Source organism: Sinohyriopsis cumingii, chromosome 17, assembly GCF_028554795.1.
Source record: "Sinohyriopsis cumingii isolate HCF-2022 chromosome 17, ASM2855479v2, whole genome shotgun sequence".
Lineage (NCBI taxonomy): Eukaryota > Metazoa > Mollusca > Bivalvia > Unionida > Unionidae > Sinohyriopsis > Sinohyriopsis cumingii.
The window spans coordinates 76,939,227-76,956,895 of record NC_142977.1 but is presented as its reverse complement, the minus strand read 5'-3'; the positions used below and the strand labels follow the sequence as shown (position 1 = coordinate 76,956,895).

The 17,669-nt window shown below is 37.2% G+C and overlaps 1 protein-coding gene across 3 annotated transcripts in view; it reads right to left on the bottom strand.

Moving 5' to 3' along the window:
- Nucleotides 1–3,007: 3,007 nt before the first annotated feature.
- LOC149779274 (coadhesin-like) overlaps nucleotides 3,008–17,669 on the bottom strand; it is a 65,654-nt gene continuing 50,992 nt past the window's right edge. For all 3 annotated transcript variants that reach the window (XM_089939868.1, XM_089939867.1, XM_089939869.1), the window contains exons 11-13: nucleotides 15,328–15,500; nucleotides 11,060–11,173; nucleotides 3,008–3,256 (exon numbers count right to left, since the gene is read on the bottom strand). In XM_089939868.1, the coding sequence (XP_089795994.1) occupies nucleotides 3,167–3,256; nucleotides 11,060–11,173; nucleotides 15,328–15,500 (377 nt within the window). In that variant the 3' untranslated portion in view covers nucleotides 3,008–3,166. The remainder of the gene's footprint in view (nucleotides 3,257–11,059; nucleotides 11,174–15,327; nucleotides 15,501–17,669) is intronic.

Here is a 17,669-nt window from a genome sequence, read left to right as displayed (position 1 = left end):
ATAAGACTACAAGTATGAATACAATAATTTTTATACACATACAAAATATGTTGATAATAAACATATAATGCAGATTTTTCAACTTGAAAATAAGGTATTGCTTAAAACTTAAAAACGCATACGGAGAAATAGATACAATTAAAACAAGAAAATTAGTTTCTTGCTTTAATCCCACTTCTCTCCATTTAGCTCCCACTTCTTCCTGTACTGTCCAAAATCTGAAATCAAGACCATTAAAAATATCTTAGTACAGAAAATCGTATCACAATATGTATTACCAGAACAGCAAACTGCAATATACTGGTATATCATTGCACCACTACTTTCCATACAATTTACAAATGGTCCTCTACGTGTTTTCCAGACTTCTTTACCAATGTTCCTTTATGTGATTTCCATATTTCTTTTCAAATGGCCCTATGCATGCTTTCCACAGACGTGTTTACAAATGGTCCTCTGAATGCTTTCCAGACTTGTTTTACAAATGGTCCTCATCATGCTTTCCAGACTTGTTCACAAATTGTCCTCTGCATGCTTTCCAGACTTGTTTACAAATTGTCCTCTGCATGCTTTCCAGACTTGTTTACAAATGGTCCTCTGCATGCTTTCCAGACTTGTTTTACAAATGGTCCTCAGTATGCTTTCCAGACTTGTTTACAAATGGTCCTCAGCATGCTTTCCAGATGTGTTTTACAAGTGGTCCTCTGCATGCCTTACACATGCTTGTTTTACAAATGGTCCTCTGCATGCTTTCCAGACTTGTTTTACAAATGGTCCTTTGCATGCCTCTCACATAATTGTTTTATAAATGGTTCGTTGCAGGCCTTTCACATAATTGTTTACAAATGGTCCTCTGCATGCTTTCCACAGACTTCTTTTTACAAATGGTCTTCTGCATGCCTTCCAGACTTGTTATAATTCGGATGTCACTGATATTGTAAATGAAAGAGAAATGATAATATTAATGGAGGACTTGGCCAATCAGCTTATGAATATCATGCAGATACTATTGTAGGCAGTGTTTAAAAGCGGTAAAGAATTGCATTTGTCTTGTCTGGAAAAGGTGACACATGATTAATTATACAGTGTCTGTCATTTGCTATCCATTCAACGTTCAACATGTGTTCGAGTCCAGCTTTAAAATACTCTCCTCCTTGTATTATATGTGTTAGAACATTTTTCACACAAGGTAGAAATCCATAGCTTTAGGCAATGTTTGCCATAAATATTTTGTTTTATTGTGTTTAGCTGATCAGATGAGCTTTTTGTGATTTTCTTTTGTCCTTCTACCCATTAGCAGAAGTTAGTTATCATTACTTCTCCTACTTGGAGGATTGTATTCCAAGTTTGTTACACACATTTATTCCATGGTCAAGTTGGTCATAAAAGGAAACGGTCAGATATCCAATCTAGCCACCGCAGCAGCCATCATGAAAATCATATTATTGCTGCTCCTTCTGAATGGAATACCGTATAAACATGGGCTTTTATCTAAAAGACTTTTTATGATGTCTGGTTAGTTATACATGAAAATATTATCAGTCTGATGTCCAATATGGTTATAATGCCAGCCATCTTGACAAGCATATTATTGATTCTCCTCATGGGGGTTTTCACCAGAAGACTTGTAGTGAGGATTAGTGGTGACCATCTTGAAAATCCTGTTATCACTAAATGGATGCTCACATCAGAATGGGGTTTTCACTAACATACTTTATATGATGTCTGATTTTTCCTAAATGAAAATGGTGTTGATATGACATCCATCTTGAAAATCTTGTTATTCCTACTCATTATGAACAGGAAGTCATATCGCCATCAGGTGCAGAAAGAAAAACTTTTTATGGTGTTTAATTGGTCTTAAATAAAAATGGTTCCAGTCTGGCCAGCAGAGGGGCTGCTGCTCCTCCTAACTTCGCTGATCTGGAAAGTCGTATCATCATAAGGTTTGCACGAGAAGACTTTTTATGATGTCTAGATGGTACTAGATGAAAATAGCACTGATCTGTTTCCAGTATGGCCACCATGGTAGCCATCTTCAAAATCTTGTTATGGGGCGCTCACCAGTTATATACTTTTGAGAGAGTGAAGTATGTATGGTAAAGTTGTTTGCATTTAAAGAATGCACAGGGGAGAAAATGTGGGTATACCTCTGTGCTACATTAATGTAATGTGGATGATATTTTTTTGGATATTGTACTTTTGGAAATTGTACATGATCTAAGAACACTGCTAACTAAAACGACTGCTCCCTTGTGCTGAAAAATCAGCCTGAATAAGTCGAAAGTACACTATCCATAGCAGTTATTAAAATAGGGAAAATGAATTTGCCAGACTTGACAATACCAGCTTCTGAAAGTGCAATGAATGAATTACCAAATATATAAAATGTAGAAAAAAGTTATTGGCTCTTTTTTATACAATTTACCTCTGAATGTCAGGAAGTGAAAATGACCAAGTGGAGCTAGCACTTTTCTGAAAGGTGCACATCTGGAGTAAGGCCAAGCTGTATACTCTATAACCCATATTACACCCATCAATAATACACCAAAATAAAGGGAATTAAAGGTTCTTTGAATTATACCTAAGATATACAAGGTCTTTTTTTTAAATAGCCAGTATAACCAGTGAGGAAAGCCAGGGACATTCTTTTTCTTTAAAATTCTAACCCTATGCAAAATACAAAACTGTAGAGCACCACCTATTGCTACTCATTAATTGAAAGTCTTATCAATATTGGCTTTATGTTTTAAGATTGCTTATGATATTTAGGGAAGATAATGACTGTTTGAATGTGGAGACGAATCGTCCTGTCTGCTGGGGTGTCATAGTCGCCCTGTCCTTGACTGGTTTCGTTAATATTGTAACTCATCAGAGGAAATACGTGTGTTAATTTGTTTGTTCAACTGTTAATTTTTCTAGAATTTAAAACCAGAGTTGTAACAGGACCTGAGTACTGCTTTTCAAAGGGGTAATACAAATATTATCATGGATTACAAAACTAAGCTTCTATTCACCAAAACATTTATTAAACACAGCAATCTGAACACAAAACATTAAAATGTGATGAATATGAATCAAGAATTGCTGCAAAGTAAGTTTTAAGCTTGATCCAAACAAAGACTTTAACATAGGGGGTTAGTTGTGTCGCTACTGTTCATTCACTTCACCATGAAATCACTCTGTAGGCAGATGCATTTGCAGCACCCTGTATTACAGATATCTTTAGCACATGTTGACAGTTTTGCCCAGCAACCTGAAAAGCAAGTGGGAATGTTAGGATAGAAGTATATAACGATTCTAATGAGAGAAAAAGCATTCTATTTCAGCGTAACTTGTCATAAACAGACATTATATTTTTATTTTTAACCTGACCTGGTTAAATAATTTCATTCAAGTACTATCCAGTGTGTACTAAGTAACCAGTGAGCATGATACTCATTCTTTTACATTTGTATGTGTGTGTGGGGTTGGATTAAGTGGTCCAATTTCATGTGGCTACTTGTAGTTTAGATTCTTCTGGTTTTGGGGCTACATTTAAGGATTTGAGTGATATGGTAATAATGTCGTGTGCTATTTAGGGTTAGCGATAGGACTGGGGTAGGTTATGAGTATATCCATCTTTGAGTGTGTTCGTAGGTGTTCTAGGGTTTAACACCATTTTTCAGCACAAGATCGGCTATACATGGCAGCCAGTATAACTGGTGGAGGAAGAACCCTGGAAAATCCAGGGAAGAACCACCAACCCACAAGAAACTACTAGCAGGCTTTCCCATGTACCCACGCTAGCCGAGCCTTGGACTCGAACCCACGCAGACAGAGGTGAGATGGCAGTGATCTGGAACGGTGAGCGCTTTAGACCACTCAGCCCCTTGGGGCCCCTCGTAGGACAGAAGCAAAGGTCTGTTTCATCCTGGATTTTTTCTTGGTATGGACATTATTAAGGATAACTACAGATGAAATTCGGTAGTGTGCAATGTGTTGAATTTTATATTCTTTTTAATAGCTAAGGAACCAAGCAATCCTAAATGACTTAAAAATGTAAAGATTGGTGTGCATTTTATCATGCAACTATTACGTGAATCTCTAATCCCCAAGTAAGGTCATCACATAAAGTATTGGGAGAAAGTACCCTGTCACCGATGCACATGAATTACTAACTGAATGCGTATTTAATAATTCACAACATTTGCACAGGCTGAAGATTGATAAGCAGAAATCAAATATTATTCTTCACTTGGCAATAAAACCATGAAACCTGGTACAAATGCAGATATGGCCCCTATGAACAATATTAGATAAAGAAGCACTGCAGCGAAGCTCTCCAATACTAATAGTGAATCCTAGGTTTTTTTATCATATTCCAGCCTACAATAATGCCACATAAACATTATGTACCTGAAAATACAAGCTATTATGTGATGTTATGGTTGAAAATTAGTGTAAATGTTAGAACAGGACCAATATGATTCGAGTAATTGTGGCTCAAACTGAAGGTGACACAAATGGCTCAAGAAATATTGTTCGAAATCGCTGAATAAACGTTCTAGTCTCCATGATATTAAAGGGAAATTGAATCGCATATTTGCAGTATCATATTCATAAAAACATTTCTGTAGACAGACTTGTCAACAGGTATGCAGAGAGCGATCACGGGCCCAGGATTAAGAAACACCTGGGCCTCTCCTAGTTCTTGTTCAAATAAAAATATTCTTTTATCAAATTGAAAAGTGTTGTTCGGCCTTGGCCCCCTTATGGCCCGGGCCCCCACTGCCCCGCCCTGCCACTTGACGGCCTGGTTGTCAATTCCATCATTATGATGAAGTCCAGGTCTGTAATTTACTATTATGTTGATATTTCTTAAGAATAACTGTTATTTCTGATATATGCAGCAGAGTGTGAATATTGATATGGATAACAATTATCTCTAGACTCACAGATCTTAATCAGTGCCGGATTACCCACTAAGCACATGCTTAGGGCACCAACCCAATAGGGACACTTAAAAAATCTGAATTGTTGATAACAAAATTGAATGAACTACATGACAATTTCGATCGTCATGTACAAGCATTTTCATTTGGAATGATGGCAACACTGGTATCCCCCTACCTTATAGTTTTTAATACTGTCTGTTGAGTTTTACATTTTTTAGGAAGGGAGGGGGTACCATAACATTTTCAGTGCTTAGAGCCCTGGAAGGCCTTAACCTGACACCGAACTTAATGTTGCTTTCGTGCATTTGTAATGTCAGGTACAGTTAAGGAAATCTCAGCATGATCTTGATGAATGAGGTCCATAATACACCTGAAGAACCATTAATCCACTCCAAGTCATCTGAAGTCATATCAATCCACTCCAAGTCATCTGAAGTCATATCAATCCACCCCAAGTCATATCAATCCACCCCAAGTCATCTGGAAGTCATATCAATCCACCCCAAGTCATCTGGAAGTCATATCAATCCACCCCAAGTCATATCAATCCACCCCAAGTCATCGGGAAGTCATATCAATCCACACCAAGTCATCTGGAAGTCATATAAATCCACCCCAAGTCATCTGGAAGTCATATCAATCCACCCCAAGTCATCTGGAAGTCATATCAATCCACCCCAAGTCATCTGGAAGTCATATCAATCCACCCCAAGTCATCTGGAAGTCATATCAATCCACCCCAAGTCATCGGGAAGTCATATCAATCCACCCCAAGTCATCTGGAAGTCATATCAATCCACCCGAAGTCATCTGGAAGTCATATCAATCCACCCGAAGTCATCGGGAAGTCATATCAATCCACCCGAAGTCATCGGGAAGTCATATCAATCCACCCCAAGTCATCTGGAAGTCATATCAATCCACCCCAAGTCATCGGGAAGTCATATCAATCCACCCCAAGTCATCGGGAAGTCATATCAATCCACCCCAAGTCATCTGGAAGTCATATCAATCCACCCCAAGTCATCTGGAAGTCATATCAATCCACCCCAAGTCATCTGGAAGTCATATAAATCCACCTCAAGTCATCTGGAAGTCATATCAATCCACCTCAAGTCATCTGAAGTCATATCAATCCACCCCAAGTCATCTGGAAGTCATATCAATCCACCCCAAGTCATCTGGAGGTCATATCAATCCACCCCAAGTCATCTGGAAGTCATATCAATCCACCACAAGTCATCGGGAAGTCATATCAATCCACCCCAAGTCATCTGGAAGTCATATCAATCCACCCCAAGTCATCGGGAAGTCATATCAATCCACCCCAAGTCATCGGGAAGTCATATCAATCCACCCCAAGTCATCAGGAAGTCATATCAATCCACCCCAAGTCATCTGGAAGTCATATCAATCCACCCCAAGTCATCTGGAAGTCATATCAATCCACCCCAAGTCATATCAATCCACCCCAAGTCATCTGGAAGTCATATCAATCCACCCCAAGTCATCTGGAAGTCATATCAATCCACCCCAAGTCATCGGGAAGTCATATCAATCCACCCCAAGTCACCTGGAAGTCATATCAATCCACCACAAGTCATCTGGAAGTCATATCGATCCACCCCAAGTCATCAGGAAGTCATATCAATCCACCCCAAGTCATCGGGAAGTCATATCAATCCACCCCAAGTCATCTGGAAGTCATATAAGGACAAGACTAATAACCTGTGACTAAACATGCTACTATAATCACACAAACCTGTCTAATAAAAAAACATTATTTATTAATTAATATGCAATATTTTGTGAATTCCGTCGTAAGCACCAGATGGGGGCGAGTTTAAGGATGCCAAATATGTAACGCTATATATCGATGTGATCAGTGAATGATTTTAAATCTTTAACAGTTATTCTCAGCTGAAACTGATTGTATCTTCCTCCCTACTAACAAGTCATGACTTTGACTGAAAGATTTGGAATTATGCTGACCTCTTTGAACTTCAAATTGACACTGCTTAAAACCTTGCAGTTGCACTAAAAGAGAAAAGGTCCAGTCCATTAATACGTCTTTGTGCTCTCGTACTGTACCGCACTCCCCATCTCAAGACCTTTATGTTAGAGTATGAACACATAAGCAACTCACTTATCTGCATTTTGCATCCGCTTATCAAGATTGAGTTCTTTTACTGTCTGCGCGCTACTCTGCACCCACCTCACTGAACCCTTCCAGCTATTCATAAAATCATCTGACATGAGGTCATCTGCTGTTGGGCCACGAACGCGAGATCTTCACAAAAGTCTGATTGGTATTTGGATATGCGATCACAAAATATCAAACAAGCAAAGATCCAAATGAACCTGCCAAGCCAAGGTTCGAGGCTGGAATGTACCAAGTGTTCATTTGTGACGCCCTTCAGTCTGTTTTTGATGCCCATAGTAATGAGATTTCCAAAGATCTCAAAGTACATATTCCAGGAGTTGTGGAAGGATTAGAAAAGATCTCAAAGTACATATTCCAGGAGTTGTGGAAGAATTAAAAAAGCAGTTTGGTCATATTTCCAACGTGGGCACCACTCAGTCACACATCAAACCATGAGTCAATGGACTAATACACAACTGACGGAACTCCTGTCTAAACATTAGATCTAGAACATTCAATTGGTCCTATTAAGTTAAGCATGACCCAAAGGTTCGTGATACCAACAACCTGAGTGTAGCACATTGCAATACCAAGAACAGGATATTATGACCTCATGGACAAAACATCCTCAGAAACAACAATCAAACTTGTGAAGATGTTGCACTTCCTCCTATAGCGGAAGAGTGAGAGAGATAGCGAAAAGAGCTCATACAAGATGGTAGCATCTGAATGCGGGAAAAAAAGAGAAACAACGACTTAGAAAAGCTGAAAGACGTAGGTAGACCCTTCAACACATCAGATGTGGACCATCATATGGATGATGCTATGCCACTTGAGCAGCAAGCTTCTAGACTGTATCAAGTGGCTTGCTATGCATGCGATACATTCCTTTTGCTACCAAGGCCATAAAATATATCTAGAAGTCTTATAAACCTCTCCATCCTAAAAACATGTGAAACTGTATTTGTCCAAAATCACAACAAACATATCGGCGACTTTAGGGAACCTAACATGCAAATGCAGGCATTCTAGAATATTCTAGAGGACTGAATATATGATTTCCATGTCGATCATTGGAAAACAAACATCGAAGCAAGTGCACGTCTATTTTCACCATTTTGATATAAATATATCTATTCATTCTTCTAGGCGGATATGTCTTCTTTCAACATTAGTTGTTTTCTGTTTTTAAATCCTTAAGTTAATCATAAATCATAAATTACAAATCAATCCTTTCTTATGCATAGAGCCTACAATGTGATAATGGAAGCTTGTAGTCATTTTTCATGTGACTTACAAGCAACGATGATGCACAATACATACATATGTTCTGTACTGGGATATGTGATCTATGCATAGTTGCGTATTATTCTGAACGTGACAACCTGCGGCAACTTTTGGACTGTACCTAGCATTATTTTAGTCTTCCATGTCAATAATATTTCCAATGAATATGACCTAGCATTTTCTTTTGTGTGGCATTTATAAACTGCATTGGTTTTTGTGTCCTCCATTAACACAGCAAACCCCTCCTATGATGATATGTGATCGTTTTATATTAAATTTAAATCTCTGAATAGTGTAAAACAAATGTAGTGTATCCGGACTTAAAAGGTTTTCAGACTTAATAGAGCTTTAACTTCATAGGAAATAAACCAGTCATAGGCTAAATATTCATTGTCCATAACCCCAAAACTCAATTTTCTGGCCTTGGCATCATCGTTGTCAATAGTTTCTTAATTGTTTAGTTAAAGTGTTCATCTGTATATGTCCCCTAAATCTCTTTACAGAATCCCCAAAATACTTGGCATGAATCTTTATGAAGCGAAGCTGATTTATCGTGTGACACATGCACTTCCATCTTTGACATGGCTGTCAAGGAAAGTGATATAAAACTGCATTATCGTTTTGGTTAAAGATTTTTTATTTACTTACATTTCCTAAACCTCTTGATGGCTTTTCTTCACACTTTGGGTAATTCATTATGAAGCTAAGACAATAAATTCTGCAATATTCACACTCAACCTTTTGACTGTCAGGGTCACAGGTTTTGAGGAATGTTTGATCATTGATCCAAAACACAGGCTCTGTCTTCGGCAATTAACTCAGTGAACTAATGGGTGTTTCTTATTTAACTATACCCATATTCTTACTCAGGCATCCATACCAAATATACAAAATGGATGGAGAGAGAGAAGACCCTTCTCACAGGAGAAATAAACTGTCCTGACAGAAAGTAAGATCTGATCACCAAAACCAGTTACTTACTTTGTGGAACTTACATTTTCGCCAGGCAAATACTATCATTTATCACTTGTTAATGTATGCTTTGTTAAATTTGTCTCTGCATTACTTGTGCCAAACGAATACGTTTCTCCAATGTGTCTGCTACTCCCCTACCATCACCAAACAGCTTTAGATCTATTGGTATTTCACATTCCATTACGGGACTTACTTTTCTCATAGTTTTATTACCAGCTCTGACATAATTCCATTTCAAGTTTGCTAGGCATAATAGTGTTCTCGTATCTGAATTTGAGAAAATGTGTCTGTGCCAGTAAAATGGTGCATGACCTTCCCGTGATGTTTATCCTTCCATCTCTTTAGCATCATCCACTGTGTACATGTTAGACATTATTTCAGTAACTGTTTGACTTCATTTCGTTAGCATCAACACCTCTACTGTGTAGACATTATTGTAGTAACTGTTTGACTTCATTTCGTTAGCATCAACACTTCTATGTTGTAGATTTTTTTAGTAACTGTTTGAAATGAAATGTACAAATGTTTTTCAGTTGCACTCCTAATTGCAAAAACAATAGTCAATTTACCCAACTTTTTATTGCAGCAGGCAGCCGCAGTAGCTCTGTAGACTCATAATCAAGAGTTGTGAGTGCCAGGCTGGGTCAGCTGCCTCACTGTGTCGTGCTGAAACGCACATAGCTTCCATTCAGCATGCTAAGCCACAACAGCTTGATGAGATATAAGGTGAGAAATAGTGAAACGTAAACTATATGACCATGAGTCATCCGTAGCCACCAACTGGTGCTTTCAAAGTGTATATTACAATCCTTGCATAGCTTTTTTCTCTGAAAATCCGAAACATTTTCCTGTATTTGGGACAAACCTACTGGACTACTGTGACATATTCCTATTATTAAACGAACAACAAAAAGAGCATGCTGGTAAGTTATCTGTTTTCCTTAAGTATCACATTGTTATAGTGTTTAGATCAGTTTCCTCAACAGAAAACCTGTACAGCAGATTCAGGGAAGTTTGTGGGTCGCCAATTTCACTACCCCCCTCCCCCGAAAGCTTCATGTTCTTGACCTAGCTAATATTGTTTCAAATGACTGCTATCTAGATTATTAAACCTATATAAGCATTTTTCTTTTTCATTGTATAAGAAGAGATAGATGACCCAACATCTTTACGCACCCAGTCTCTCGGAGTATTCATATTACTACACGCAGACAATCAGTGACGCCATGTTAATGATGCCATACAGTAATGATTACATCATTCCGGGTGGCAGTAAATGGTAATCATATACAGGCGAGGATTTTTCAGATACGGTACATTTAATTTATAGTGATTTATATCAAAAGTATATTTATCCTTACCTGCCTACCAACGACAAATAACAGCTACCTACCTTGATATTATCTTCAACTTATTGTTTTCAAAATGATTGTTGAATGATTAGAATAAACTCACAACAGCTGTCCAAGAAAGAGTATAGGCTAGGTTTCTTCATCATACGGAAATGCAATACTTTTTAAGTTTGATAAAATGAACTCAAAGTTCAGAGAAAAGAAACATGTGTATGATTTATTTATTTTTGTATTTTTTTTTCAAAACTGAAACCAGTCAAAAATGTATTGTAAATCAGTTATTAAAAATCCAAAAGCTTCCTAAAACCCATGGCTGTCATGATTAAGGAAGTCAATTAATACAATTAATTAAGTCATGAAATTACCTTGAACCCATCTGTGATGCATTCCAAAAGAATTCCATCTTCTGTGATTTTGTTTGCTGAATCTACTTTTCCAACAGGAACATACAGTGGTATTGACTCACAATGGCCGTAAACCTGAAATTTATTAAATACATTCGCATAATAATTCTTGAAAGTTTCAACATATTTTTCAATCGAAGGAAACCATTTTACTCATCATTCTTTTGTTCTCATATAATATAGACTTTTCTGAAGAGTACAAGATAAACAATCTTGACTGCTTGCTCATTTCTAATGTATATTCAATGGGAAATGTTTAAAGAAAGATGTCAGCAATAAGCAAGATGCATGAAAATCTCAGTTCTTATTATATGGTTTCAGATGTACTGTTAAAGCTTTGGCATCCTATCAACACTATTAATAAGAGACAACAACACAGGTGCTTTAAATGTAGAGGATCACATCTAATTTTCTTCAATGCATCGACAAAACCAGTAATAACTGTATAACACACAACATTTAGCTGATTATGGTAGGACTTGGTACATTTGTCTGGTCAAATGTAGACTTATTCGGTTGGTGTCCAACCTGGGAAGTGGAATGGGTGTGTATCTGTGTCATTAGGTTTTTTAATGTAGCTTTAACAATTTCTCAGTCATATCGTTACGATGTCTGCAGTGTGGCAGTTTATAGTGATGTCTAGCACTGCATCAGACATGTAGTATGATGTCCCACCCAGTCACATTATCCTGACACCAGGCCGACCAGTCCTAACACTAGCCTCTTAATGCTGAGTGCTGGCGAGGCAGCTGTTAGTACCATTTTTGTAAGTCTTTGGTATGACTCGGCCAGGGATCGAACCCACAACCTTCCGCTTCCGAGGCAGACGCTCTAAGTGACGTGGAATGGAAGTGTGGAGGAATTACTAGTGGTAGTAAGGATGTTCTGACAATCGGGATTATAGGTTAAGCATTTGCCTGAAACAAAGTTATATTTTGCAAAAACATTATAAAATTATGGATATGCTTTCCAGTTTTGTGTCTGGCATGGGCTGAAACATAATAGCAGAACATCTTTACACAAAACAAACTGAAGCCAGAAATGAAACCGATGCAATAAAATGAGATAAGATGTTCAAGGTGGAAACATTGGTTCCCTATTAATATTCCTACATGTTTTGATTGACTTTATTCCCATCGTACAGACACAGGGTATTTGAAACAATATCTGTTGCAATGGCAATTAGTAACTTGCGGAATGAGGCTTGACAAGGGTTAGGGTATGCCTTCTGCCCCCAATACTCCTTCAAGTTTGACTATTCAAAGAAAAAGATTAGTGAGGGTGCAAATTCGTGTAGATGACACGACTTTTTTCAATACAGCTGACGACGCTCTCCAAATTACCGTACTATTTATTACTACCACTTGTGTATTGATAGAACAAGAGAGAGTGAGAGAGTCTTACTAGTTAAATCATGACTGGGTTGTTCCCTTTTTAAAATTTTGTTACTTTGTTGGCGTTTAGTGATTATTTGTTCATATGCGGAGACGGTGTTGGGAAGATATTTCTCAGCCCGAGTATTTAGCCAATTTCACGAAGCAGACGATATAATGTACACTGTTGACATGACTTTGTGACAACCTGGATTGGTTTCTTACAATGGACCTCACCTAGTTTCTTAAGATAGGAATTTCTCAGGATATTTCAGGTATATGAGTTTAGTAATTTAAGATATGAATAATTCTTAGTTTTGGGTGTTTAGGTGTTTTGGATTTCATGGCATGAGCTACTGATATACCACTTGGAAAGGTTTATTGAGGAATCATGCAAATGTTAAACAGTAAAAACCTTGCAAGGGTGATATTAGAGTTTCATGATGTGTGGGCATCAGGTTGTAGTATTTCGTTGTTTGACAATGAATGTTGTCGTAAGTTCCTTTGAATTAGGGAATGACAATGGGCATGAGGCCACACTCACGCAGGTTTTTGATTTGATCGGTAGAGATACCCTTGTGTGTAACAGGATACTAACACATATATATATTTATGTATACATAGCTGCCACCTTCCAGGCTCGCAATTAGTGAAAATATGGATAAAATTTAGTGATTTTGGACATGAATTAGTGAAAAATACCATGACAATAATTACATCCACTCTGACCATCCATACTACACTATATCAGGCACCATTAATACTGGCTGCCATGTATAGCCTTTCGTGTGTTGAAAAATAGCGTTAAACCCTACAACAACAACAACAGCAACACTATATCAGGATCGCAATATAAAACTAAAACACTACATATATGCAGAAATATATCTGCATTTCTATTTATTATGGTATTCATGAACTTCACTTGTTCTTGTGGTTATATATCAAGACATAATACTGTGGCAGACTTGAACTTCCTCAACTGCTTGATCGTAAATTTGTTTTTAAACAAGTTCAGACTTCTTGCTTGCTGGTTGATCTGGTGACAAAAATTGCTGACAAATTTACTGTACCTAAGGAGGCCCTAAAGTCTGTCTTATTTTTCTCACTAGAGAAAATATTCTTTCACTGTCTCTGTTGCTGTGAGGAATGCACAGGTGCTTTCTCACATTATCTCTGCCACCACGCCCAATACTATAATTTGTGGCACACTGTGTGCAAAAAGCATGATGTACAGCAATGTTTAATGGCAGAATGCACGGCCAGTTTTTGGTATAATCCAAACTAAACTTCACTTTTTGAGCAATACATTTCTTTTTCCTCGGTGGTGAAGCCATTTACAAGATCTTACATGCGATATCGAACAATAATTCAAATCAGTGTTAGTGACGGATGCACGGAGCAAACTTCCAGTTAGGCCACAGTTTCTCTCAAAAGCATTTGTAAAACTACTCTTATACATATAGATTAAAATAGGCTAAAATGCTTGCTACCAGGCCAACTATACCAGTTGGCTGTAGTTCTACTAATATTGCGATCAGCAGTACCGGACCGTTTCGGAGAAATTGCGAATTTTTTGCTTGCAGTGTGAATCCATGAATCACCAAAAAAGTTATGAAATTCACGCATAATCATGAAGGTTGGCAGCTATGTATGTATATCTATCTATCTATCTATCTATCTATCTATCTATATATATATATATATATATATATGATTATATGTGTGTTTGTGTGCAAAGAGATTTTTGCTGGAGTCCATTGTCAGTTTAACCTTGAATTTACCATTCCAAACTATCTAAATTATTATTTACACTTATCTACCATTAAAACAAAATATTTCTTACTATATTATTCGCGATAGGAAAGCTCCATTTTATATGTATTATTATTGTGTTCATATCTCAATTAATTTAGCCATATAGGTGGACAAGTGCCACCTGTCCTCTTCAGTTAAATATTGATAAGGACAAGGCCAGCTAAAATGGGCATCATATGGCATGCATATTGTCTGCCCCCATTTAAAGACATCTCCCAAGGAAATATATTAAATAAAAAGGGATACCATAGCATAATTGTGAAGGACATGACCGTGGAGTATGTTGCTGCTTTGTCGAAGAATATCTAGGCGACAAGTCTGCTTGCTTTACAGTCACCGTTTGTTCAAAATGAAGACAATACAAGAAGAAAGTGCGCATAGAGATGCAAGCACGTTACACAATACCATCCAGGAGGAGGAAATAAGTCAACATCAGACTTGGCCCAGTAAAATAAGCATACCTACTTGGGTGTTGCTGGCACATTGTCCACAAAATGAGGGTGCCAGAAAAGTGGGCCGAAAATATTCAGATGTGTGTTTAGGAAGAATCAACTCTTGAATTGATGGTATATTTGGTATACTTACATAATGCGATGTGATGTGATATAATTAGGATTTTTAACGTAGTTTTAACAATTTTTCAGTCATATCACTATGATGTCTGCAATGTGGCAGTTTATAGTGATGTCTAGCACTGCGGCATCATGCCGCAGACATGTAGCATGATGTCCCATCCAGTCACATTATCCTGAAACCAGGCCAACCAGACCTAACACTAACCTCTTAATGCTGAGCACCAAGTGAGGCAGCTGTTAGTACCATTTTTGTAAGTCTTTGATATGACTCGGCCAGGGATCGAACCCACCACCTCCCGCTTCCAAGGTGGATGCTCTAACCACTGGGCCACTGGAGCGGTGTATACTTATATAAGTACTCATTTTTACCAATGTATTCCTGGATTCTTAAACGGCTTGAGCTTGTCAAACTTATATATGTTGTTTGACTGTCTCAGTGATTCACTGCTGGTCACTAACAAACCTGTATTCCTTTAGTCCAAAGCGATGTGTCTGTAGGAGCGGAACAAAACTCTTCTACAACCGCAACATCTGCTTGATGAATATGGTCTGGGCACGTTGGTGATCCTGTGTGATTCACATTGGTGGCATGAAAGATGGCAGTGAAAACACGGACTTTGTCACATACTTTGAATTCTGAAAGACACGAAATTAGTCATGAATAAAGAGTTACGTCAATATTTATGAAAGTATGTTGACAAGCAATCACGTCTGTTTATTAAACACTGAATAAACGATATGACAACTTGATGGCTAATTGATATAAAGTTGTCAGATTTTATTTTTTATTCTGATTTGAACTCTTTCCCTTTTATCTGAAAGCTTGATCTACATGACACTTATTTTATTAAACACAGCAATTAAGCTAGCATTGACAATATTAGGTTACAAAAAATGGATTAAACATATTGAATGATCTCAAATTTATTTGACTTTGAAGAATGAAAAGTTAGGAAGTTTTCCACATTTCCCCACAAAGACATGGGTATCTCAGTAAACAGTTTTCTAGAAAAGTTGGGGATTAATTGTCTACGGACAGGTGAGATGACACACTGTCTACAAATAAAGGCGAACAAAGGCGTTTTATCTTCTTGAAGAAAATCTTCTCCAATATTGTCTGTTTACAACATCACAATTTGCTTTATGTTTAAGATTATTATTATTACTATTATTATCAAATGTCAGTATGTACCATATCAGTTCCTCATAATCAATCAAAACAGAGATGCCATGTACACTAAATTTCAATACATATTGTTGCTGGAACAGAACTATTTTATTCGCCTCCACTCCAGGCAGTTTGTCCGCATCCCACCCCCGCCACGCACATACATAAGCACACACATGCCAGTGATTGTAATAAATGCAAAACTAGGATATAACCAATGCATAAAACATAGCCCTTTCATTCATTAATTCACAATTTCTAACCTCACTGTTGCCAGTTGGCCTGTAACACTGATCTTGCTCTCATTTCAAACTAAACGGAAGCCGTTGATTCAAACAGACTACCCGCTCTCTTCTTCTGATTCCTATAACCCATTTACAGTAAAAACTGTGACGTCTGGATTCAAATTCGTAATGTCTAGTTTTACTATTTCTAATGAGAAAATTGAAAAACATTTAAAAATAAGTAGCTATTACATACAAGGGATGTAACTCTCAAAGTTACGAAAATTTATGGAATTATTCAGGTGGCGCTCTACAGTTTTGCATTTTGCATAGTTAGAATTTTAAAAGAAAAAGAATTTCCCAGGATTTCTTCACTGGTTATACTGCCTATATAATAAAGATGTTGTATAGCTAAGGTGTTGTTAAAAGAATGTTTAATTCCCTTTATTTTGATGTATGATTGATGGGTGTAATTTAGGTTCTAGAGTATATAGCTTGGACTCACTTAAGATATGCTTGTATAAAAAATATAAAACTGCATATTCCGCATGATCATTTTTACTTCCCAGACTTCAGAGGTAAATTGTAGAAAAAAGAACCAATAAATTTGTTTACTTTTCAGATATTTTGTAATTCGTTCATTGCACTTTCAGAAGCTGCTATAGCCTACTTCAGCAAAATTTGTTTTCCCTATTTTAATAAATGCTAAAGTTAGTGTACTTTTGATTAATTCTGGTTAACTTGTCAAGCACATGGGAGCAACCATTTTGTTATACCATGTGTTTAGATCATGTACAATTTCCACAAGTACAGTATCCAAAGAAATGTCAGCCACATTACACCAAAGTAGCATAGAGCTACGCCAACATTATCTCTACTGTGCATGTTACAAATGCAAACAACTTCAACTTACATGCGTCACTCTCTGAAAAGTACATAATAACTAGTGAGCATCCCCTCAGAGTTTCGTGAATGGCAATCTACTTCTTCCGTCTGCAAAATAATCTCACTGATGCAAATATGGCAACCATGTTACAAAAGATACCCACAACTGGTTTGAAATGCAAACAAGATTGCTGTATTGGAGACCACAACCAACCACCACCCCCAGGCATCGATCAAATTAGAAATTACAAATTAATGTAAGAAATGACTACATTTTGTGCATATTTTACATCATTTCTGCTTTAGCTTTTAAAATTGGTAAAGGAGTACCAATTGCCGGAGATGGTGGTGGGTGTAAATAAATAATTTAGTGCTAACATTCTTTAACTTGCAATGTAATGCCATTTAAACCTTTACCTTGTTAAAAAAGTCACTTTCAAAAAAAAACATTTTTACTTATCTGTCATGTTTTTCGTGACCCCAACTTTAGGTCTCTGGTTTTATGATCTCTGCTAATATATATTTTAT